The sequence below is a fragment of the Mytilus trossulus genome, chromosome 10, assembly GCF_036588685.1.
Source record: "Mytilus trossulus isolate FHL-02 chromosome 10, PNRI_Mtr1.1.1.hap1, whole genome shotgun sequence".
Taxonomy (NCBI): domain Eukaryota; kingdom Metazoa; phylum Mollusca; class Bivalvia; order Mytilida; family Mytilidae; genus Mytilus; species Mytilus trossulus.
In genome coordinates this window covers 12,312,950-12,340,771 of record NC_086382.1, presented here as the reverse complement: position 1 = coordinate 12,340,771, position 27,822 = coordinate 12,312,950, and the positions used below count along the sequence as shown (strand labels likewise).

Genomic DNA, 27,822 nt, shown 5'->3' with positions numbered 1-27,822 from the left:
TAATTACAGGGCAGAAATTGAGGTTTAAGGCTAATGAGTTACAAAGTGTATACAAAATTCAATAGTAAAATATTTCGTTCAGTTACATATTTTTTTTTTTATAATTTCACGAAATTGAATAGTAAAATATTTCGTTCAAGTATTTTATATAATTTCACGTTATCAAAAAAGTATAATCAAGGAAATAATGTTAGAATGTTGAATATTTAAAGAGGCTAGTTGTGAATGACTTCTTTATCATATATATATCGAAGATGTGAATGACTTCTTTAATAATTTATTTTTCAAGCTTTTATATATATGCTGTATTAAGTTGTCATCTTGAAAAACGCCGAGATCACGGTTATTGAATTATGATATCTGAAAAACAAATTGAATAGGTGAGTGTCAAAATATTGTATAAGAATCACGTTAACGATCGAAATATTATTTTAATTCTTATTGATTTAATAAATATACTTATCCCTAAACCGCTGGATTTATGGTTTCAGTACAATAACCCGTTTTGGAATTTAAGTGGTCATTTTGACAGGAGCGGCTTGTCCATATGGTATATTATTTATTTTTAAATCTCCAACTACAAAAATATATCTCGTTACGATATGTAGATAGAACATGTGATACCATTTATCAAAAACATAGAGATACCTCCGGGGGCGGAGACTAACATTTGATTGACATCTAACTTTGCTACCTTGAGTTTTAAACACCAACTTACTATTTTCTTCATGGAACATTCGTATACTTTTTATATAGAAGTGGGATATAAATATTGACGATGTTTTTATGGTATCGGACAAATATATATATATTATGGGATTACTTTGATACAGATACGGAGACTTAATTAAAATACACATTTCGGATTCTTAATAATCAGCATAAAATAATATACGTTATAGTAGTTTAGATTGTATATTTAATTATCATCATTTTCGTCATGGATTTTAATATTATTTCGAGATTATTATTTTTTGTTATAACTTTTCAAAGTGTACAGTGCTATAGTATTTGTAATAGAACCCCAATTCACACTACTGCAACACGAAAACCCGGGGACAATGGATTTACAATAAGGATTTTAGACCTTCCTAAAAACGAGAAATATGTTCCGGGCGAATTATACACAGGTGAGTCTCCTTATCTTCGGACTTCTTATAAAGTTAATTTTAATTCAATTGTTTTATAAGTACCTCTGACAGTACATGATGTATCAGGCAGTACAAATGAAGTTAATATATTATTGAATTATTGCAGATCTGAACGTAATAATTATGTATATATCTATATCTGGCATGTGTAAATATGTTTTTGGATAAAAGTGCTATAAATTAGCCTACTATGCATGCTAATCAAGTAAACAGAGTTTTAGGGTTTAGCCGTCTTCAGAATATCCTCGCGGAATCGTATTAAAGTCTCATAGTTTCACGGGTTAGAATGGAAGAACTGTCAGGCAGATGTAGTATAATTTTCTTTGCTTTTGGATACTTTTAACAAAAGTCTATTTCAAGTTACATATATCTTGTATACCATCACCCCCCCCCCCCCTATTTTGGGGTCAAAAGACACTCCCCAATACATTCACGTTATATAAATTTTAACGGGAAAAAGTGCATTGAAAAAGATGAAGGATTAAGTAAAATGTCAGACAAGGAATTCATATATTTGATATCTATTTCTACTAATTCAGTTAAGCGAACATTTCTTAATAATATCGAGTAAAGGGAACAAAAACAATTTCTCTCATATAGTGATTTTAAAACCACAAACTTTGCATAAATATATTTCAGGTGAAAGACTTTCTTCTACACGCTTGTTAAATTATCTGACAAGGTTATGCACTGCTCAGAACATGTTGACACAATAAAAGATTTCATTATTGTCAACTTACGTAAATTCCTGCACCACTTATCTACAACATTTATAAAAACACGTATTGCTTTAGTTTTATGTACATACTTTCATTTTATTAACTTTAGTTAGTCGTGTTTTATACACTAAGTAATTTTAATTTGATCGTTACCGAACACTTAAATTTTACAAGAAGCACGTAATGAATCAGTTATACATTTGTATACATTTACAGTCTGCATCGCAAGAAAGTTAATCTTGAATGCAATACTTTTTTGACGGCAAATTGCTATGATAATCTTGAACTTCATCAAACGACTTGTAAGATTTAAGCATCTCAAAGTTTCAAATACAAACCAACTGGATGAATTGTATACTACTTATTTGATGATTAATTAAATAGTGACAATGTTGTGAACGGTTCTAAATTTAATATGTTTTATAAACCTTGCATAATGATATATTTATCATCAACTTGGATTTCGTTTTATAGGGTTCGCTAAGACTCAAGCTAAGAATAGTTTATTTAGTAATATACAAATCACAGTTGAATCATGTTGAAATTATCTACATATATTGTTTTAATATGCCCTCGTAGAAGGAGGAAATACACTAATCGAATAATTATTCACATTAAAAAGATATACTTTACTTACAAGTAGGTCTTTCTCTGCTTTTTTAACACGATTTATCATTGCATCAAGTTAATTAGATATAGTTTAAAGGATGATTTTATCAATATCAAAATGACCCGACTTAAGAAATAGGATAGCATATTATTCTTTGATAAAGTTAAGTGCTTGTTTCTTAAAAGTGTTGATTTAAAGTATATGCTAGTTAGATTAAAGTGTTGATTTAATGTGCATGTTAGGTAGATAAAATAAATTCATTACGATACTAAAAACATTAGTCTTCTCTGAATTAAATAAGAAGAAACTATAACTTAAGATTTATTGATAGCCTACACCCTTGCAAAGTCAAAAGTTTTTCAAACCTTTTTTTCGGAATTGTCGAATGTATATAAAAGAAACGAACTTTATGAATATACATGCATGTTAACATCTGAAGATAACTATGCCTTCTCATACCGTTTACACTTTTTATAGGTTCCAACACCATGATTTTCTAACAGCATTTTAAAAAGGAAGATAGAAAAGATAAATTATGGCCATATTTTAACCCACAAAACTTTCTTTATTGAATTTTAATGGTTTTCATTTTAAAAATTTCAAGTCCGTACTGTTGGACGAATTTATAGTCTTTTGATAACAGAATTATAGAGAAGAAAATCATGGATATGTACTTATCACACTTTCCATATAAAATAATTTATACCTGGAAAGTACGTATTTGATGTTTTAAAACATGATAATAGAATTGAATGTCTTCCTTTTATTTGATTTTACCATTAAATTTTTTATGGTTGAAACATGATAGACTTTTTTACACCTCCTACACACTAGGAAAGAAAATAAAACACATTAAAGGATACTTTGACCAAGAAAAAATATGTGTGTACTTATTCTTTAAAAAAAAAAGGGTAGCATAGTGAACTTTTATGAATATACAAATCACTGATACAAATATAAGAAAAAATATTTTTTCAACGAGTTGGCACTAGTTAGAATAAGGGGCTCATTGATTTTGTCACATTAAGAACTTTATACGCGTAAAAACTGTTAAGATGAACACTTTATTGTAAAATATTGCAAGCAGACGACAACATAAACAAACATCAAAGCAATTTAAGGTCAAACGTATGCATACGGTCATAAATTATACGGCACAGACTATTGTTACGTAATTTGAGGACAAGAAAACTGTTAAACGTATCATTAACAAATTACATGACTTGCATCTCCTCTTTTGTTTGAACATTGACCTACGACCTTACGTTCTGCTCACAGTGCCGCTCATGTGAATGAACAGTTTTTCTATTAAATTAATCTTTTCTTGACAGAAAGGCAATTAAAATAGGAGATATACTTCATTCATTTATCATTTACCTGTCGTTCAGTGGCTAATATTTCATTCATGTTTGAGATACAGATGATTAAAGCGTTGTATAACAATTTTTTTTAATAAAGTTTAATCTTTCTTATTTATATTGAACGAACTTTAAAACATGTTTATTTTGAATGAAGTGAATACAATGAATGAATATGATCAACATGCAAAGTTTCACTGAAAGAGCGAAAGTTCAAAGCATATACCAATATACAAAACGCAATGCATATAGAAATTCACAAAACGTTCCTCGCCAAGAAACCTGATTTTTAGGTATGTTAAATACCTAACATAAATTAATCTATGAAGTAGTAATTTAGTGTATCACTTTTACGCTAGGAAATAAATTATGCATACATGATGTATATCTTAACATTATGTAGGTTTATAGACGATAATTGATTCAGGAATAACTTCTTTTTGAATAATCCCAATGTTTTAACTACAAATAGGCGTCAAATATATAAACATGTGATGAATTTGTATATTTTTTTCTGCATTTGTAATGGGTTTTCACGCTTCAGACGGAATTAATGATTTAAACACTCACACAGCCCCCAAGCGATGAAGTATCAATTCGATCTACGTAACAGTGACAATATGAAAAATAGAAGTCTTCTGTTGTGATATGTTTTCTTGTTGTGTCACTAGGTGATCGATTTCAATGGTACGTGTATTACATTGAGGATATACTACGTGGTATATGCAAGATAAGGTCTTTTTTTAATTCCCATTGCGTTCTAAAAGCCATCTTGAACGACTGATGTGATTGATTATATGTTCGACCGCGACTGTAAACACCTTACACATACACTCGAACGCACAGCTGATCTAGCAAGTTTTGTTGCAATTGGCTCTTTTTGGACTTGGCGTGTGATGTACTTAGACATAGACATTGTATTTGAGGTCCACAATTAGATCGATGTGACTCTCCTTTAATGAAATATCCCTCCAACGACAAGAGCAGCAGTTTGAGTTAAATATGTTCATACAAAAATAAACGTGTTTACTAAAATACAGGTGACTAAGGTAAATTTGCATCACATACCATCCCAACCCTTAAACCCCCCAAAAAACGTCAATTCAATTTTTTCAGTTCTGTAAAAAAGAAGTTACTACAAGATATCAAAAATGAAAGATATATATTTCACAATCACGGCGACTGAAAACTACACAACGTAATCCGAAATCAAAATCCCTATTCTATTTCTCTCGATTCTTACATTGAGTGAAATAAATAAAAGGGACCATGCAAATAAGTATTTGTATGTTAATGATATATAATGTTGAAAAGGAATCGGTTATCCCCAAAAGGATATATAACACAGTTACATCAGCCCATATTAGTGAAAGGTTACGCCATTGATTCCTGTCATTGGAAGATGAAAGTTTTTCTCCCTTTTGTGTCGAATTCAGATGTAATAAAACATGTAATCTTTTGGAATGCAGTTAATCAGACATAAAAGCAAAACCTTTCAAAAACTCGAATACTTTAAAACGATCATTACAAGCCTTTGATAAATTAGTCTCTCTGGTTTTACAATCCAAGACGAGATTTATTTTTATAAACTTGCGGTTTAATTCACAGAGGATTTGCAGTTTTAAAGATTTTATTATTCAACAATACTTTCATTGTTATTTATGCATTGTAGCCGATTAGTAATGATAAGAATATTATAAGATTTTAAGGAAGTTCAGATTAACCTTTGCTTATCTTTAGCTAGAGAAAATCCTCTTGTAATCACGTGCTTAAAGATCATACTAGTACTTATTCAACTCTTCTGCACCTTACATGCATTCCTAATTACATGGTGCACTATCGATCATACAGGTCCCATTTTAAAGAATTTAAAATTGTTTTGTGGTATTTTATTTTTTTCCCCTTACATATCCATGGAATTTACAGGATTTTTCCAGTGGGAGTCTAAATCTCCGCCCTTCGTCCCCATCGACCCAAAGTAATTGTTAATGTGCTCTCGTCCTAAAACTGTAAAAAAAAAAATGGTTCTTGGCGCTAGACGAACAACAATCTATAAATCATGTATAATTTGTCGAGTATATGTATTCATCCATGAAGGACCCAGAACTAATGTGTTTTGCTCCTTTTACTAATATGGACGTATTATAGTTACAGTGTTTCATCGGTCAGATCTTAAAAATCAATTTCACACTACAAAGTAGACAATTGCGTGACATTTAACCTCAGGTGATAATAAAACCTTGTTTAACCCACAAATACTATTCTATAAATGATTTTAACTATGTAATGATAAAATATTATATGTTTTGCAAACATCAGTTTTCATATTGGATTTAAATAAAATTTGGCAGGTACTCACTGAATGTAAATTCACGTGACCTTGTGACAAGATAACTGATGAGTTTTTTGACAGAATTATTTGATGTTATTTGTACATACTAGTAGTTATATTGAAAATCATGTCTATCATACAAACAATGAATAAACATATTAGACTTTCTGGTTTAATAAAAGTCTTTTTTATTGAAATTTTGTAAACAAATGTTCAAGTCTCGTTTCAAAGTTAACCGTTGACGGTATCTGAATAAAAGTACGACACGTGCCAATACACTTTATAAAATACAAGTACTGAAAAAATGAAAGATGATTTTAGATAGTAACCTGACGTATTAAAAAAAATGGAGAAACAAATTGGGAAAAGTAAAATAAGTATATGGTAAATCTTAGAAAGATGGAATACTATTATTGTATGCACTCCATGTGCTCGATCCTTTATAAAGTTACGTGAGAACTTGCACATTTACTGAATGCACTGTATAAATAATTGTGGTAGTTTATGCAATTCTGCATTTTCCCTGAAACAAACATTGTCAAGAATGTTGTGTATATTTACCACATATCATGGCCGGTAGCAACAAAGGCCAAGTCGGCAAGTAAATTACAAAAGAAGAGTGACAATCGACTGGATTAAGACGTCCATTATCCCCCAGTCACATGACAAATTTCTTCCACCTCAATTGAGTATAACACCCTGTTGATAAACGACTATATATCTACGTACCTATTCAAATTATAGGCTTGTTGTCGTTACGATCTTTTTAGGGATTGTCGTCCATTTATCTTTTTTACGATTTTTAGTTTAAGCTATACACTCCTTATCTCATGATTCAAAGTTTTATCGGTCTCCAAAACTTAAGTATTTTTTAAAAGTTTATAGAATTGGCTGTTAAGTTTTTTTTGCATGCTGATCGTAGATTTCTGAATAATGTCGCAAAAAATGGAACTCAAAGTGCCGTAAAGAAGTATGACATTTCAAGACTAAGGAGAAGGATGCATGCATTTTTTGTATTCGTTTCTTTGCTTAATATTCAGCAGCAAGTATTACATGCATATTTATCAATTGATAATAAGTTAGTGAAATTTGAAAATACTGCTTTGATAGAACAACAAATCTAATGCTTAACTATATCAAATGTTCAGGATGAAACACACAATATTCTTACTCTGAGCAGCCCAGTCAGTGTTTAAAAAGGGACACGTATATGTACTAGACATGCTTCCTTTTCCCGTTCTTGCGTAATCAGCCTGTTTTACAAATATGTATTTTCTCTGGAGAATAAACTTTACCCATGCCATTTCATTTATAAAAACAGTCGACATTCTTTATGACGTAGGTAATATGCACAAAAATTCCAAAAATAATGCAGGTCATAGAATTAACTAGTTATAAACTATAATAACTATTTCAAATGGTGATGGAAATTATTTAAACTTTTGATAATATATATTTATTTCTTCTCATAAAACATAAATAGTCGCGCTAAGCGGAAAATTTTCCGTTTCATTAGTAACTTTTAAAAGATATATTTTCTTTGAAGTTGAGTGGTTTCAACCGCTCTATGAGGTCATTAGGCAAATTATCATAGAAAATTCATAAAATGACTTTGCAGAAATACACGGGTTTTTAAGTTTTCGATAATTTACACAAGAAGTGCTTTTTAGCTTTACAAAATTCTTTAAATATTTGAGGTGAGAAGCCGTGAAAATTTCTCCAATCAGTTAAAAAAAATCTATTGAAAGTTGACTTTTACCACACAGTTGTCGTGTTAACAAGGGTGGTGCCCCTGAAGTATAAGGAGTATTATACAAGTGGGACGGTTTGTTTGTTCACGAGTCTATTATGTGTGAAAATAAGTGAGATGTCCCACCGCGGATGTATTGACACATATAATACATCTCTCTACAGGACAAAGTACATTGATGATACTCCATCTTAAATTTCTCTCTTAAAAATGGAAATTTGAAAATAAACCTTATGTTTATCGGTTGAAAATAAATCAAGATTGTGACGTTGCAACTAATATTTGAAAATGGCTTTGTAGATGTGTTTTTAAACCGCGGGACATTTGACAACACAATTACAAAGAACTACCTGTTTTTGTGAAATAGTTTATAATTTTCACAGTTAGTAAAAAGATAAATAATGTTACAAAATTATAGATTCGGATTTGAAATGAAGAATGACGTGATCAATCATATTATGTAATAAATTTCTTCTAAAATATCATTTCCATAGAGAGCTTTATTATTGTTCCTCATCCGGTTGTTTGTCATGATGATATATACGTTTTATTTAAAAGTGCAACGCATACGATAAATATGAGAACGCGGATCGAATGTTATATGTTCAAAGTTCGGCCTAGCACCACAAAACAACAGTTTTTGCAGAGGTTCATTGCCTATGTTCTGTTTGAAAAGTGCAAGGCTACTCTAAAAAAAAATTGGAGAACTCGGATCGAATGTTTTATGTTCATAGTTTGGCCCAGGCACCTCTAAAAACAGTATTTTTGCGTAGGGTCATTGACTATGTTTTATTTTACAGTGCAACGCATACTTTAAAGTGAAAACCCGGATCGAAAATTTTATGTTCATAGTTCGTCCTTAAACCACCAAACAATCGTTTTTAATGTAGGGTCATTGCCTGCATAGTGTTTATTTGTTATTTTGACATTTTAATGTTGACTTACCGAATCTTTGATGTTGTTTTGTAGAACGCTGTATTTAGCCAACGGTTAGAACATATAAATTGCATAATGTCCAGTGGCAAATATTTCGCCTTAATGTAGAACAAGAACAAAATAATATTTAACAAAAAGTACGTTAATTCTGTAAAGTGAGTGGACTTTGAGAATTGCGACTGCCATTCGAAAATGAGGGTATGTGATATTTTGGAAACGAACATATAGTTTGCCCTGAGGTTAGTGCCCTTGGGAAGTTCTTGCAAGGGTTAGTAAAAGTAAAGTGAACTCTCTACATTAGACACCAGAAATGACGGCCCTCAATTCAATCATTCATTTGTACATCCCGCACAGCCAAACGGACGCCCCTCTTTTGCGTAAGTTTTATAGCCGATGTGAGAAGCATTTAAGCTGAATTTGCAATGGAACACCTATATTGATATATACAGAATACAAACTCTATCAACACCAGTAAACTTACAAATAAAGCTTTAGGGACAATAACCCCTAAATCTGAATTCCAGAATAATATTTTTTTCTGTACAGATTATAAACGGTCGTTCCTAAGATCCTTTTGGGCTTACTGAATCAGAAAATTATAATTATCAAAGTGCATATTTGATACTGAAATAAAACAGATAAATATTACAATATTTAATGTTCATTTAATGATAATGATATGTTTTTTGTGAAAAGATCAAAAACTTTAAATTCCCAACAGCAGAATAAATCATCTTTTAATATTTGGCGTATAACATAAATTTCTTAAATGTTGCAGATATCTTTATAGTAGGCGGTTTAATGTGTCACTTTTTGCCCCATTTGACAAAAATGTCAACAACATACTTAACCTTTTTTGCATTTATAAGGCAAGATAACCGTTCACTATATTATACGAAGAAAACTTAGTTTTAGCTTGAGACAAGGTTATTGCTGAAGGATGTTTGCCGCTCTGTTATGATATATTTGTCTGATTGATGCAAAAGCTATAGCTTTGCTAGCATTTACTTCGGTAAAAAATGGCCGCATACATGGACCATATTTTTCATGTCACCCGCAGCTTTTGGAGGGATTTATTTTGCTAATTTTAAAGTCTTTTATAAACTTCTTTTCCTTTTGTCGTCTTTCTGTTGTCTGCCATGGCGTTGTCGGTACCTCTCGACTAGTCCGAGATAACTCTAACGTCCAACGGCTGTTTTGCCAGACGAGCTGGGACCGTACGCCCAGCTTTCTGGCAAAACAGCCGTTGGACGTCTGAGTGATCTCGGACTAGTCTCGACTGATGAGATTCGAATGTCCTCTTGGTCTCTGTCGTCCCAATTAATTTCACAGGAGACAAATAACATCATGAATCATGCTTAATTATATGAATGTCTTGCATTCTAGTGTCTCTTCCGGAATTGAACTTGAATTATTGTCTATATAGCAATGACACAATACTTGTTTATATCTATCAATACTTGTTTTTAAGTATTTGTTTCCTTTTCTACATTTCTTGCTGTTTCGTCACCGTTTGAACGTGACATAGTCTTATCTGAAGGTGTAAAACGGTCTTCTCGATTACAACGAAGAGATGCATTGTTTATTTATGAAAGAAAACTAAACAAAACACATATGTTTATTTATTTATAGTGAAACAAATCTTAACCAATAATTGGCACTTGACTGTTGCTTTTGGGTGTTTAATTGATGTCATATGTGTTTCATCATTATATATTTATTTTCAATACATAATAATACGTTTTGTATGCAATTATTGACGTAAAATTAATAGCTTGCTTTACGATAGTCGATCATTGATGGTGTGAAAAAGCGTCTTTGAAGTCAAAATCTGTCGAATTTAAAACGCATCGAAGAAATTCAAAATGTAATTCTAGCTGTTTTTCAATTTAAACAAATGTATTCTCATCGTTGCATCTGCAGCAAGCATTTAATAAAACATAATTCGACGTCTTCATTCGAACATAACTATTATAATCTGATCATAACTCTCATAGCACAATTATAATCTTGTTTGAACTTCGCAATAGAGTCTAATTATAATAGTGTTAATTAGTGTTCTTTTCTAGCACCTATTATGATTTAGAGGATAGAGGTTACTTTACGTGTAACCATTAACATGCCGAATGTCTCAACAAAGACGTTGTTACAGCATATACTCGAAAGCTTTGATTTATCTTTCGCCAATCGAGGTATCATCAAATTTGATGCAAGTTCATTGATACGCCGAGCATCAACTTCATTTAATCTGATTTATGAAATTATTGTAGAGAAGCTACAGAAGCGGTTAAGGTTAATATATCAACAAGCGAACAGTGAACGTTGATGAAATATTTATGTTTGATTACATCATGTTATATGGCCCGTCGACGTTGAATTGATAGAAATTATTTTCAAGATTATTTACGTTTTTGTTTACGCTGTCAATTTCATTCAAGGTGGAGTCAGGGACCCAGTATTGATCTTCTTGTAACGCCTGTTGTTTTTTTTTTCCAAAGGGGGGAATATCATTAGATCAAGTGGCCCGGACTAATTCGAAGCCGTAAGAGATTTTGCAAAAATAAAAGACACAACTCCTTTAAATGGTAGATGTTTTTGGCTTGTATTTAATTCCTGTTAAGTTGTACAAGATAAAATGATGAAATCATATTATAATATACTCGTTTATTGACAACCGTAATAAAAGTTGAAATTCATTTACACATTGTCGAGGAAAATTTACCGCCAAATAGTAACACACACATTCTAAGAGCATATTTTTCTCATAAATGTCAAGAAATTAATATAAAATGCTAAACCGAACGAACGGTAACCACAATATAGATAATAAAATACAACTGCAAGTTTACAAAAGAATTTTACCAGAGGCAATTTAATTTAAGTCCTTTGATGCACGATGCGTTATATAGCTAAAGCTTGGGTTTTTATATACTCATCTCAATTTAAACACAACGCGACTGGAGGCGCCACAAAATTTACTGTATGCCTGATCTAACGTAGTTTTTCCTAATGTATTTGTGATTTACTTAAGTGGGAGCAATAATTGTTCGAATTTATCATAAAAGAAAAATTATCGTTACTTATTATTGCAAAGAAATGGCTGTTTTTATCTTAGAAATAAAGATTTCGTAATGTATTATGACCTCTTCCCCATATTTTATACGTTACATATCCTTCTTCCTGACAAGTTTAAAATACATCTGTTACTTTCTAGCAATAGTAATTACTGTAATCTCTGGTGAAATATAACATATCATGAACACATATAAATATTGCCTTCCTTCTATCTTTACTGAAACAAAGAAAGGCATTCTCCTATGATACTGGTATAGATATTATTTAAAGCTTAGATCAGTAGTCAGTGCTTCGGTACTTACAAAGAAAGGACTTCTCCTATGATACTGGTATACATATCTTTCAAAGCTTAGATCAGTAGTCAGTGCTTCGGTACGTACAAAGAAAGGCATTCTCCTATGATATTGGTATAGATATCTTCATGTGTAAAGCTTAGATCAGTAGTCAGTGCTTCGGTACTTATAAAGAAAGACATTCTCCTATGATTAGATAAAGGAAGATATATTTTAAAGCAAAAATTAGTAGGCAGTGCTTCGGTACTTACACAGGAAGATATTCTCCTATGATTTGATAAAGCTAGATATCTGTTAAAGCTAAGATCAATAGTAAATGTTTTGGTTCTAACAAGCAAAGAAATTCTCCTTTTATTTGATAAACCTCTATCTTTTAAAGCTAAGGTATAAGATCAGTAGTGAGTGCTTATGTACTTTATAATGGAAGACATTCTCCTATGATTAATTAAAGGTAGATGTCTATTAGAGCTAAGATATATGGTCAGAGCTTCGGTACTTACAGTGCTTCGGTACCATGATACAAAGAAAGGCATATTCTTAAGTAATGGTAGATATTTTTTACAGCTAAGATCAGTAGTCAGTGTTTCGGTACTTACAGTGCTTCAGTACCAAGTTACAAAGAAATGCATATGACTAAGTAATGGTAGTCTAGATATCTTTAACAGCTAAGATCAGTAGTCCGTGATTTGGTACTAACATCATTTTGAACAAACTCTACATGATGATTTTCGTATTAATTGATAAATTTAAAAGTAATAAAGAAACAATAGTTCCAATTCCCTGACGCAGAGTTGACCTAAGAACGATTTGGCTATGCTGGCGGTTCCTTTTGGACGTATAGCTCTTCACTTGTTTTTATCCTTGGCTTTCAAATGTTCAAGTTTGAACGTTCTCGATGAAGATAAATAAAGAAAGGCGCTTCGGATGCAATGCATTTAATAAATTAGTTGTTTTAATGAATTCTGTAAAATTCATGTGACTTTTTACATATATATCATTTAACAACTTAGAAATTTAATTACAACATGAATTATCGTTCTACTTGCTAATACCGCGATCATCAAAAATATCATTGCATCTTAATACATACAAATCATATTAAAATCGACGTTTTAACTGGAGTGGTGAAAAAATAAACAACATTTTAATAAATTATTAACATTTAATCCACTTTGAAAGGATAGTTTCTTAAATGAGGTTGACGTCTGCTCCAAGCTTTATCTGTTCGACGCCATTTTGCTGAAGCATTCCTTTTATAGTTAATAAGTCACTTGAATAAAAATTCAACATTATTTCTGCTGAATTAGCTCTATAAATAATACCAACAGGAGTCTTTATATCAAAAGGGATCTTTTTGTAATACGATATAAGATTTGAGCAAATTTGGTCTAAAGGTTGACTTCCCGTGTAGAGTTAATGGGCCGAGAATATATGTCGGATTCATATTGACGAAATCTGAACATATATAAACGATATGGAATTTTTAAAAAGTTCCAAATATTTGAAAAAGGTTAGCATTAAAGTGACTTGCACAATTTTTTAACAAATTCTTAATTTTACTCCGTGCTTAAAGAAACTAGGACTAGATTCATTGAAAACACGTTCTTATGATAAGGGTTTATTGTTTAAAAGTTTGACAGTCTTATTGAAAGGATTAAATGAACACAGTGTAGCGAAAGAAGCTGAAGGAAATCATGCACCGGTTTATCTAAATTACTGCTCTCCGTGCAGAAGTTGTTTCGAATCCTGCAATCTCAACGTTCAGAACATTAAAACTCATACAGGGAACTTTCATTTTAAAGGGAACAAAATATGGAGGACGACAAAACATGCACAGATTGTGAGCGTATCAATTGTATTTTTAAGCACATTTTAATGAAGAAGGATTAAAAGATATTATTAGAGATAAAATGATGATCAACAAAATGCAGGACGAATTCGAGATGGTTGAAATGAAGTCCAAGCGAAACTTTATACTAAACGTTAATGGTTTAAGGGACCACTTAAACATTAAAACCCTTTACTAAATACAAATATTGTCCTATAATTTGTTATATCTTGACGGTCAGTAAACCTGTCAACAAATAATTGACCGAAACAAAAAATGGCTGTCCATTCATGCGGAAGGTCATAAGGTCATAGCTATTCAATGGACCACCTCTGGTGGAAATAATATGGACAAATTACGATATTCTAGAAGTAATTATGAATACCAATATCAATATGAGATATTTTAATGAACTCATTTAACATATTTTTTTAGAAAAATAAACAGGCTGTAGCTCGTTTCTTCCGGTTTATTAGCAAAATAGGGGATATTATTACTAAAGGTGTTGTTAATTGGGGGACATACGAGACATTAACTAATATTAGATGTGTTTATGCTTTACAAAACACATAAAGTTGAACGGATGTTTTTTCATTGAGGGTGGTATATTTCTCTTTTCCGTGGTATCAAAGCAAAAAAGTATTTTGAGATACTTTTTTTGTGAAAAAAAGTAACATTTTGGTCAACTATACCGAACCGCAAATGTTGCGTTATGTCTGCTGTAGCTCCCATTTTATGTATTTGTTTATATTTTTAAAAATAAGTGACAAAGCATTTGCCTTTTGAGGACTAGTTAAATATTTATAATACTTTTTGTTGATAACAAAGCTACGAGTTTGGGTGCTATATATTGAGTTGCATATAATTGACAAAAAGATTGTTTGCCACCGCTCACATAATTCGGACTTATCTTTCTAAATATTTGGCATATCACTTCCCTTTGCCGTTTAAACAAGACCTACCAAAGTCTTGGATGAAATATTGATTGATTGATTTTTGGTTGCTTTACGTCCAGTGGCCCGGGCAAAATAGTGCATGCATGTCCAGTTTGATGGATGAAAGAAGTATAGTAAACACACATATGCTTATATATGTACGGTATGTATGTGCAATCGTAGTTTAACTGCTATGGTTAAACACAGACATTAATGCACGATGGAATTGACAATTGTTCGCGCGAAGGTAGCCATATATATAGAAAGATGTGGGTGTGAGTGCCAATGAGACAACTCTCCATCCAAATAACAATTTAAAAAGTAAACCATGATAGGTTAAAGTACGGCCTTCAACACGGAGCCTTGGCTCACACCGAACAACAAGCTATAAAGGGCCCCAAAATTACTAGTGTAAAACCATTCAAACGGGAAAACCAACGGTCTAATCTATATAAACCAAACGAGAAACGAGAAACACGTATATATTACATAAACAAACGACAACTACTGTACATTAGATATATTCCTGACTTAGGACAGGTGCAAACATTTGCAGCGGGATTAAACGTTTTAATGGATCCAAACCTTCTTCCTTTTTCTGAAACAATAGCATAACATCACAACATAGAAAAACACACGATATAATATAAATTGGCAGACTTAACTCTATCAAAAAACGTATTATTACACACGATACACGCAATAGTACATTTTACAGATTTTCAGAGAAGCTTTTAAATTTTGTATGTCCATTAAAAAGATCATTCTTTTACACGTGATTTACCCGTTAACCACTTAACGATGTATCTATAAAAGTCTCAGCAATAGACAGTTTTGTTTTTGCAATTTAGCAATATAAGAATGGATTTGCACCGGTTAGATTTGCTGAAGGCACAATTCGTCTTAAACAACGCAAAGTTACTTGAAGTTTAATAGCACTCATTTAAATGTAAAGTAAGCATTTTATCGACGCTACAAGTTATTCTAATATAAAATGTAAATTTAGTGCACCTTAAATAGAAATTTAAAAGTCAAATAATATATACGTGTAAACTTCTTGAGAAATCATAAAACCCGTGGTTTAGTTAGGTAACCATTGTCGCCTTACTTTCAATCTTATCATTTTAATTGAAAACTTTTTAGATAAATACAGTTTTAATGTGACAGGTGAGCTTGAGTTTTAAAACTTCGATTTCAATACGAGGTATTATTAGCGGCACTTAAAAGTTAAAGTTTCCGCCTATTTCCATCAAGCGGACGTCCGTCATCCAATTCATATTTTACACATCTTTAGGTTAGACTTTTTTTTTAACAATTAACGTGTATGAGAGTTTTATATCAAAGATTTACATATGTTATAACCATATTCTGGCGGTCTCTTCAGAAGACATTTTATGAATAAGTATAAAATAACATTATTTATGAGGATTAAAATATGACACATTTATCTAACAGAATACTAAATTTCACTTTTGTTATATGATCTTTTCGTTTTTATAGTGAAAAACCTTACCGCTAACTTGACGCAAAATTCAAAAGAAGAAACGTAAAATCTTAAATAGAAAATATAGTGACAAGTGTATCCAGCTGATTTTGGAACAGGTGCTTGGCAAAAAGCGTACAAAACTAAGCGTCTCATTAAATCTTACAGGGTACATGTTTCCTTAATCATCTGTTTAAATAGCTTCACTCTCTCGTATATCTATTTATTCTAGAACCGCTTCTTGCTGTTTCATTCTTTCAATTTTTGTTTTCGGTGGGAATAAAAACTACGAGTGTCAAAATGTTAAGAATCTGAATTTCCTTTTTTCGATCTTAATGAAAGAAATAGAATTGAATGAATTGAATGCTGATCATAAAAATAAGTAGACTATATATATAAATATATTTACATGTGCACAAGTATTTCATACTGTAAATTATTGTTTCATAAGTAACTTTCGCTTTAGTACGTTTTATAAAACGAAATTATAGACCATTTGATAGTAAACTTTTCTTACACCAGTCTCTCTAAAAGAGACTATTTCCTATGTCGTAGTGGGTTATAAGTCTTGCGAGGTTTCACGAGATTATGAACATAGGACAAGATGATTATAAGTAATCTCAAAGAATCTTCTCACTGTAAAAACTTAAAAATTAACTTAACTGTAATCCAAAAAGTTGCACGAACGGACAATTTGTCAGCAAATCATACCATGTCGACGGAAAACGGTAGCAATTCATGCAGTTGCACTATTCTATAGAAAATCTTTATAAACGCTGAAACCAAATATATTCGAATATCGAATCTGTATTAATATACAGATACACAGCAATATTATACAATTTATCTTGGTTTATCAATGGATAAGTAAGTCTGATGTATTTTCCAAATTCTGTAGAAATGAAAAACAAATTGTTTGTATGAACATGTTCTGATAATTCAGTGTAACTCTCAGTGATCAATGTAATAGCTTTATTCATCATAACAAGTAAACCAAGTGCTAGGTCTTACAGCAGATTTCAGTGAGTATGTAACTAAAGGTAATATCTTTGGTTAGCTGGCTTGTTAGCTGAACCGTGAAGTCATTGTTAGGTTAGGTAAACTACCCTCCTTTAATAGTAGACTAGCCCAACAGACAACCAATCTATCTCTCTGTAGGGCTAAGCTACTTTAAAAGGAGGGTAGTATACCTTACCTACCAATGACTTCACGGTGCAGCTAACAAGCCATCTAACCAAAGATATTACCATTAGCTACATACTGACTGAAATCTGCTGTAAACTAATTAGACTAGCAACATAGGTAAGTTTTGTGACTGCAACTATAAAGTAAAAAAGGGTAAGCATCAAAGCAGCCTTTCATTTTATCAAATACGAAGAGGTGTGGTAATGGTTCTTTAAATAAAAATAACAATGTAGAAGTTGTGTGCGTCTGAAGCCTCTTTCTGGTGTTTCCGAAACATAAACGCTCAAATTTCGAAAGCCATGCATGAATGTATAAAAACCTCGAAACGTTTAGAGCTGTATGACAAAAAAGAACATTGAATATATGTGGTATTTAATTCTTAGGATATAAACCGCAAAACGATTTTATTGAATTATATATGAATGCACTCACTGAACTATCTTTGGGATTCTATAGAAAAGAGCTGACATAAAGTTAACATCATTTTTAACTCATTGATTACTACTGCTGGGGTACTGCTAACCCGGGGTATGAAAAGGGGTAATGGTGCTAAAAGTCGTATATCAGTTGCCGTAGCTTTTTAAAACTGCAATTGCCTTTCTGTTTGCAAGTTTATAGGGGAATGATTTATGTACTTTGCTTTTACTGTTCATAACCTGATCTTCTTTTTTTTTAAATATGTTTTGACATTAAAGCATTCCTGGTATACACGGTTCGCCAACACCATTTTGTTTTCTATAGCCTTTTATGTATCCTCTGTACATTTTCATGACCGTAATACAAAACATTTTGAATATGTGTACTAACTTTGCCTTTTTATTCACATCGCATATTAATTTATGAAATCAAAAACTTTTGATTTATGATGTATTAACAGCTACTTAATTACATACATTTGAATTTTATAAGAAGTAAAGATTGAAATGGGCTGAATAATTATACCAGTGTCCCAACACTGAGACTTTTTTTCAAAAGTTGTGTTTTGATTTTTGGACCATGTATGGCTTACATTTATTTTTATGGTGAGAATATTGTGAAACGTTTTCTGTTTATTGTGTAACGGTTTTAATGTAAAATTTTAGGATACTATATTAGTGCCATGTGACACAGTCCGTTTAAACTATATATCACTCTTAAAATTTTCAATTCTTTTTGTGTGATTTTAATGATAAACGCTTCAAATAAAAATATAAACTGAACGATGGACACCCCAATTTGACATTTTGAAAATTAAAAATATGGTATGTTTGGCCTCGATCAACTTCAACTTACAATGATATAACAGTTCAATGTTTGGACTAAATACTAGCTTGCTTTGAAAGCTAACAGAATGGTTGCTCGGTTCTTTGTCAGCTTGGAAAATGTTTGTGTCGATTACGAGGTCAGCTGTAAAATGAATGCTTATGGTAATTGTTTTGTCGATTTCTTGATGAAATGTAAGTCTAAGAGTGATTGTTCTATTTCCTGACCAATTAACATGACTGGTTGATTTCCTGGTCAGCTATTATATTAGTTTTTCTGATATCCTGGTCATCTATAAGTTTGAGTAGTCACTATATTGGTCAGTTACAAGAATGATTACTCCGCTCGACTTCTTGGTCAGTTATAAGAATAGTTGAACGATTGATATGTAAACTACAGGGATAATTGCTCACAATCTTAGCAACTGTAGGACTTACCAGCTCTTGGTCAGTTATAAGAATAGTTGAACGATTGATAGGTCAGCTACAGGGGTAATTGCTCACAATCTTAGCAACTGCAGGACTTAACCAGCTTGGTGTCCAGTGCCAACGTCCTTATACATTTTTCAAATATCAATCAAGACCAGTTTACTATGCATTATATCGTATGAATCAAATTAGATATCAACAATTTTGTTTTTTTTATTGACTTCACTGTTCTCGTCGGAGATAACACCATGGACGATGTTAAAATAAATCAAGTAAAAAGATATACATATGAACATTAGAAATTGAAATAAAAGGAACGTGAAATCCGAATAGATGTGATCGGGGAACGATAAATAAGTTTTAGTATAAATACCCCTGGTTAAATGGTTAAGCGACAAGTTGTTTCATCTCGTTACTAATTGATGGCCAAGTTGTTCAACTCTCATAATGATAAATTGTAACTTGCTTTTATCTTTGGTGTTTGTAAAGAAGGGATAAAAGTGAAAGGTGAGAGCTAATTGAACATCGAAAAGAACGTTCAAAGTGACGCTATGACATGTTGATGAATGGCACTCGTTTGTGTTTCTTTTTAGGAAAATACTTCATTTTTTTAAGCTAGATTATGTTTGGTTTACATTTAGGTTTTTGTAAGTTATCATTTTTACCCTAGTTTTCATACTGAATATAGGTCATATAACAACAACATTAAAGTTTTCATTTGAAATCTGTCCTTTATCCGTTCTGCTTTGATACCAATGTTATCAACTTACAAGGACTTCCAGGGGTTGGAAAAAGGTGTGGGTGGAGAGAACTAAAACTTCTGTCACTGAGACTATATTTTGTGGAAAGCAAAGTGCTACGAAAAATTAATTGACATCATGCAATGATGAATATACAGGCACTTCCATAATGATACTTCAATATGTTCGATTAGACCTGAACATGTCTTGCAAAACAGTGTGATGATAACACTTGTTACTCCGTCGCAAAGAATCATTGCTTTAATTTTCAGTGGCGGATCCAGGGGGAGGGTTCCGGGGGTTGGAACCCTCCTTTTTTGGACGGTCAATACATTTGAATGGAGACAATAGTTGGAACCCCCTCCCCTTTGTCCTGGCTTGGGACCCCCCTTTTAAAATGGCTGGATCCGTCCCTGATCTTAACTGCATTTCAGGAACTGGGAATATGCTTTTGTAGTGATCTGTATTTTACATTTGACAATTCTACTTTATATTTTGTGTGTCTGTATTGTATGTTTTTATCGATAGCATTAGTCATTTCATTCAAATGAATCTATTGTTGGTCGGTAATTCATGGCAAGGTCATATCTTACGGACGAACGTTTACTATCATACATTGGCTTACAGGGGTTGAAAAAACTAATGACGATTTCTTCGGGATATGTATGAAAAAATATTTTATCTTTGATCGTATTACTAAGAGATATGATCAGGATTATATTTTCATACACTGATTTATACATGATAAATGTTTAAAAGTGCAAATTGTAAACCTTCAAAGGAATAAAGAGGAATACATATTAATGTTGATGTAAACAAACCACAAAGGGGTGGTAACTTAAACTTGATTTCTACTTGGGTGATTTAAAATACCGAGACATAGGCATAGGTGCTTAGTGTTAAATGTGAAACAAAATTAATAAAATGTTAAGTAACAAAAAAAAAAAATTTGCAATCTAGCGTTTCCGGAGATTAAACTATTTCAATTCCGACACCATCTAACTTTTACTCGTTTATATACCTTGGGGACTGCTGTAGTTGTTTTTTTTTTCATGCAAGAGTTGTTGAATATTTTGTTTTATCATGTTTTTATTATCTGTTTGAAAGCTTAATGTAAACGAAATAATAAAGGATAATGTATTTCATATCTCATATCTTAAATTCTTAAATATTTGTCCAAATTCCACGTATATTGCGAATATTTGTTCTATAAAGTTCTACTAGAACAGTTTTTCAGATTCATGTCAGTCTATTTGCTTAAGTTTTCATTTCTCTTTCTGATCAATCAATTCCAGCATTTATTCTGATCTCTACGAATTAATTGGACGTTTTGTTGATGAAAAAAAAATAGCATTTTCCATTTAAGACCCCCCCCCCTTGAATTTCTTGTATTTCAGTTATATACCATCTTTTGATTTTCAAAATGCACGTAGATTTTATTTTAATCAATGGACATAGTAATCATATGGACCAATGGCCTTTGGCTGTTGTCTGCTCTTTGGTCGGGTTGTTGTCTCAATCATTTACACATTTCCTTTCCCATTCTCAATTTTATAGACGTCAAAATGCACCTTAAAAATGTTAGTGCATTTAGTTTCTAACTTCCATTATCATTCTACCTATCTAATATCTGTCTAGAATAATATTTCTTTTGATCTTTTACAAATGCTTCACTTTAAGTAAAACAAGGAATTATCTGTCATTTTCCAAATGCATTTAAGAATCCCCTTTCATTCCATTTACATGTATTTATATTTGATAAAGACCTATTATTCAGAATGTAAACCCTAAAATCCCATACTATTATATTTGATTGGCACTTTACCTGTTTGGTGTAAAACCTTGTAAACAAAGATTCACTTTTTACCCATCCTTGATTTAAAGTGAAGGTTATTGAAAGCTTTTTGATAAGAATTTGACATTCTCTCGATCCCGTCATAAGAGGTTTTTGTTGCAGGGACATGCTAAATTAAATATTTATCTCGTGTCAGTTTTGTTTGGTCAGGTTTGTGTTACTACTGTACATATACTCTATTTGGTTATATACCTATATACACCACATGTCAAACTTATGACCCTACATATTGTAATATGATACGTAGGTCTTCAACTGTTTCTTATTTTCCCCAGTATACAGTACTATTTAAGTTTGACTGATCCAGAACTGAAATTGAAGCTTTATTCACCCAAGTCCGACTTGTGTAACATGTAAGTAAGCCTGTTGTGATTTCATTTTATTTTGAGTTTTTGGCGATTACAGATGAAAATGATAATCAGGAAAATCATCGTCGATTTGTTTAGTTTTATTACTTACAATTTTTGCAAACATAAACAGCCCGAAAAAGAGTAGAGTTAATGCTACTAGGTCTTGCGTTCATAAAAATTTCGAGTTCGATTATTGCCGTAATCAAACTTAGAAATCAACCAATCAAAATGCTAGAGTTGTTGTTTCCAGCTCACATTTTGTCACAGCCTTCGAGTAATGAGTAAAGTTTTATGACTGAGCGCTCTGGATTTCTCCTATTAAATAATGCAACCAAAACTTAAGAACAGAGTCTGTTCGTTAGTACAATCACGCAACAACTTCCGATTGGAATGAGAACAATGAATTGGTCGGATAGTGTTACGCTCTCTGCTAGTTAAAACGTATGTGAAACAATGTTAACATAAATCATCGGCGAAAATGTGCCAAACTTTAATTTTCTTTTATATGAATACGCGGACCAATTAGGAAAATCGCTAAATTGATTTTCCGATTAACTTGGTCAAATTGATGTCCAGAATTTCTAAAGCATTATATTTTATAAAGGATTAGTGGCAAGTTAAACAAGTATGTTGGTGTTTCGGTAACTGAACTTCAAGTAAAAATAATCCCTGTCACCTTAACATTTCCAGTAACTTTATCACTGACACGTTTAAAAGGTCACGCAACTGAGAAAAAAATAGAGCTAAAAATGTCGTGTTAAAAATGTTTTCCTAAGCTTCATTCTTAAAAAAACTTTTTAATAGAACGCTGACCCATTATATTTTACAGATCTTAGGAAGATTAGTGTCTGAAGATAAAATAAATTTGAACATATTTTTATTGAATGGGGACAAATCCATCGGTTTTTAAAGAGATGATGAGAGGGTACTTTTACCTTTTACACGATTTAGTAAAAGTCGAAGATTTACACAATTTAAACAAAAAAAAATCGCAGAATCGCTATTTCCAAACCAGTATCACTCGATCTACTGTTTGTGCAAAAATCAAATCTATAGAGACAATTCTAAAAGAAAAAATGTGTTACATTGCGAGTGCACGAACATAATCTGTACCCTTTTGATGTAGCTGAATTCATATAAGTTTGTTTCTGCCGTAATCTAAAGTTTTCTCCTGTTGTCTGTCTTAGCTTACGACTTGCGAATTTTCAATTTTCCCCATAGTATTAACTTGTGATTCAATTTTCCCATTCAATTTTGACTATAAAAGGCTCGTTTAAAAAATAAATAATCTTGTATCTCAATCGCTTATCAAGATATCATTTAGATTATTAAATTTTCTATAAGTACTTAGTTTATATCATTTTCACAAACACTCAAATAACAAAAAGACACAGCTATCATACAAAGTCATCTTAACACTTTAAAAACTAGAGATACCTGAAATCTATAATTTTGATTTCGTGATTGGGTAAAAACATCCGACTATTTACTTATTCGGTTTGAAATCTACACCACGATTTGACAGCATAAACGCTATTTTAACATAAAAACGACAGGACGTTTACATAAGAATGTATTATAAGCCTTCACGACATGGAGATGCAAAAATTAAACAGTTGAAATGTTTACATCATACGGCGATTTAGATAAATGGAAGATTTTAATGAAGTTATACCGATCACTGTTTGTCACTTGCGCAGTATGCCAAAATACCGACGCTAAGACCAACTGTGTGATGTAATATTTAATATTCACAATGCAATCGTTCCTTTATTCAGAAGTTGTTCGCAAGAATGTTTTCCTTTTGTCAAAGACACAAGTCAAGACGACCCGTCCCATACTTCTCATGTAAACGAATTATAAATATACAAGAGTTAATATTAAATTATATTTACAAACTTAAGTTATATGACACTAATCTTTTATCAACAAAAAAGTTTATAATTGAAGAACGAATCGATCATTTGTCGTAGGGCACGATATTATCTGCTCTTCAATCTGAAAATGATAAAACCATAGGAGTTTGCGCATAGCTGCCGTTTATTTGCATGCATTAAGGAGTAAATGTCTTTGCACCTATTTATCTCGGGTAATTTCGAAAGTAATACGAATCCTTATTTTCATCAGAATTTTGTTTTTAAAAAATGTATCTATAATATAATTTCCATATAGCATGCTAGTAAGCATGAATATCTAGCACTTCAACATTATTTACAACCACCACTTGATAAAAATACCAAACATTTTCCAAAGCAGAACTAACAAATTGTTCGGAAATTAGAACGGGAAATTAATATGAATTATGCCGTTATATTTCTCTATCATATTGTTTCACATTTTTCATGTCGAGACCTTTATATAGCTAACTCTAGTGTATGTTTTTTTCCCGTTGTTGAAAGTCCTATCGTCGGGTTGACTATATATAAGTGCTTACATCTACAAAATGTACTTTATTTGAACTTTGGTGGAAATTTGTCTCATATTTGAATATATATGCTATATCCTTATTCTCAATTTTATTTGTGTTTTTGCTATATTAGCGTTCATGCGAATAGAACGACTGCACTCTTCTGATCTGTTTAAAAAAAATGCTTTGCACTAAAATAATATAAACATTTGGACCGTGTCGAAAGAAGGTATACAACAAACGGCATACATTCCATCAAAGAGCTTATGCATTGTTTATTTATGGAAATGGTATATCAGCATTTATAAGTATACATTCAGAAGTCTTTGTATATGTTTATATGAATAAACAATATTAATACAAGAGGGTCATCATGGTGTCAATGTAAAAGTACACACAACAAAAGCTTTAAGTGAAAATTTAGCGAACTTTGTAAACAGAAGGCGGTACAACCTTTTGGGATAAACAAAACTTGAAAGACAAATAAGAACCATAATACAACTCCCTTTTAGTAAATGAATTAATACTTTAATATGTATAAAGTATGTAGCAATTGCAATGTAAAGTTTACGTAGTGCACAATAAATTACAAAACTACTACCAGCAAGCGGTCCATTATTGCATAATGTGGATTTTCAAAATAAATAATTGCATTTGAAAATATAGAATTTTTGTATTGACTTTTATTTGGCCTTGTTCCTTGTGTAAATATTACATATCATCTAGATAAATATATTCATAATTATAAGGTTTGCCACAATTTTTCACCACACCCTTTATTATTAACAGCTGAAAAGAAAAATTTAACATTTACACTTCAAACAAAGTTATTCTGTTATTAGCATTCCAAAACACTTCTCAACAGTACAGTGTGTTATTAGTTCGTGACACAATACTTTTGACTTTACTGCGTCTAAAATAGTCGTTATACAAAACGACCAGCGAAGTTGTAAGATATGCACAAAACATGCTTTATGATCATTTCAAGAATGATATGAATAGTAGAGTTATTCTAAGATTCTTTTTGATCTTTTTTCTGTTATTAAAAGAAGTTGTTCTTCCATGTAAGTCTTTGTTAGCGACGTTATTCTTGTTAGTAAGTCTTTGTTTGCGATGTTATTCTTGCATACTAGCAAAAATGTTTACACATGAATAAAATCATCTTCTTATCTCACCTCTCCATTTCTCGGATATTGGAATCTTTGTATTGCGTTGAAGGCAAACATGATTAAAAGAACGAAATGAATTGACAAATATATTAGCTGTTATTGGCAAAATACGCAATTTTGGGTCCTCAACGCTCTTTAACCTAGTACTTTATTTGATCATTTAACTTTTTTTTATTCGAGCATTAGACGTAACGTGTGTTTGGCGTTCACAATTTTATGCCTGTTTGCTAGGACGAGTTTATTGATAAAACTACAGCAATATTTTCTATCACATTTGTGCATCTGTTTTCTGTTTTGATGTATGCAATGAATTTTTATCTGATTGTTTTACTTTTCACACGTTCAGATGATTGCGTTACTACAAAGAGCCCATTTTTGCAACTTATGATTGCTGTGCATATATTTAAACCGGGTATCGTTGCTGAGATTCGAGTGCCATTAACGAGTCTTATGTACACGAAACGCGCTTCTGTTGTACAAAACAATATGCAGGGTATCTTTGATTGTTTTCACCACTGTTTGAGACCATTCGGCGTTTACTGTTCTATTGTTTGTAAAGAACACTTTTGTAAAATGATCAAACGAATTGTGTAAGACAACAACCTAAATAATCAAACGAAACCAACTAAAAAAATCTAAAGGGAAACACATTTTCTTCATGAAGTCACATCTGCCAAACCTTAAATCGCTCGGAGTGCAGATTCATTTTTGAATAATTTAACCGCGACTTCAAGTAAATAGACAAGTTTAAGTCGGCGTTATGCATTTGCGCCGATCTGCATTTCATTTGCGCCGATTTTTTCTTTCATTTGCGCCGATTTTTCTTTTCATTTGCGCCGTTTTTTTACAGGTAAATAACAGGTTAATTACAGGTGAAATGATATAAGAAGATGTGGTATGAGTGCCAATGAGACAACTCTCCATCCCAGTAATGTTATTTTCATTTATCATTAAAGACCTCTTCCGTCAGCCAGTTGTACATATGTTATGAATTGTCAATCATAACATGTATATAACTGTTGTCTCCTGTTTTAAACCAAGAAGTAAAAACCTAAGATAAAAGCACTTTGTTTATACTAAGTAAAATGACGAATTAAAAATATATGTACAGCATTCAAATCCATAAAAACGGAATATATTCAAATCATAAATCTGTTTTTCCCGAGTATGTATTATAGTAGGCAACACATCTAACATATTCCTTTCTTATGATTTCGTCTCTTCTATATTTGTCGTAATTGTCGATAAAGAAGGCCATCGTTTCTTTGTCTGGCATATGTACTGGATGGGGCATTTCTAGATTCTAGAGTTCGCATTTTCTCACAAGGGAGCTAATAAACCAAGAGTTCCACATGGTGAAGTTGAAATCATCCCTTCGTTAATTTTATGGACGCCATCACGAATTGGTTGACCGTTATGGAATGTGTACTTGTACGTTGTCTACGAATGTATGAAATTTGTCTTCAGAAGGAGCGGGGCGTCAGACAATGTCAAACGTCATCGATTGCATTTAGGGAAAGGAATGGTAACCCGAAACATTGGGATAGCCATTTACCAATTGCAATGTCACTTGATTTGTCTTTATACTCTGTTCTAGGCCAATTAAAAGTATGAACTTACCTGTAAATCCAATTAGGAAAAAATATAAAATCGGCGCAAATGAAAAAATGAAATCGGCGCAAATGAAAGAATGAAAATTTTCAAAATCGGCGCAAATGTCATACGCCCGTTTAAGTATATCATAATGTATATTAAAGTATACTAATAGTACGTTGTCCATATTAACCAATGACATGCATGCACTCAATCAGTATTAAATAATTATATCGAATTAAACGTTATTAAACAGTTTCTTTTGTTATTTTGTGAATTTTCACTGCCCGTTCCTTTGGATTATACTGATGTCGATAATAACGTCCGTCGCCAGGTGTAATATTTGGTATTCGACTGGTATTAAGACAGATTAAAAACAGATT

At 31.8% G+C, this 27,822-nt stretch overlaps 1 protein-coding gene across 6 annotated transcripts in view; it reads left to right on the top strand.

The window, feature by feature from the left end:
• The first annotated feature begins 614 nt into the window (after nucleotides 1-614).
• The window catches only part of LOC134686863 (spondin-1-like), a 75,555-nt gene continuing 48,347 nt past the window's right edge, over nucleotides 615-27,822 (top strand). For 2 of the 6 annotated variants that reach the window (XM_063546676.1, XM_063546679.1), the window contains exon 1: nucleotides 620-1,130. In XM_063546676.1, coding sequence (XP_063402746.1) covers nucleotides 941-1,130 — 190 coding nt within the window. In that variant the 5' untranslated portion in view covers nucleotides 620-940. Of the gene's footprint in view, nucleotides 1,131-27,822 lie in introns of all 6 variants that reach the window. The other 4 variants (XM_063546681.1, XM_063546680.1, XM_063546678.1 and 1 more) reach the window with 4 other exon arrangements.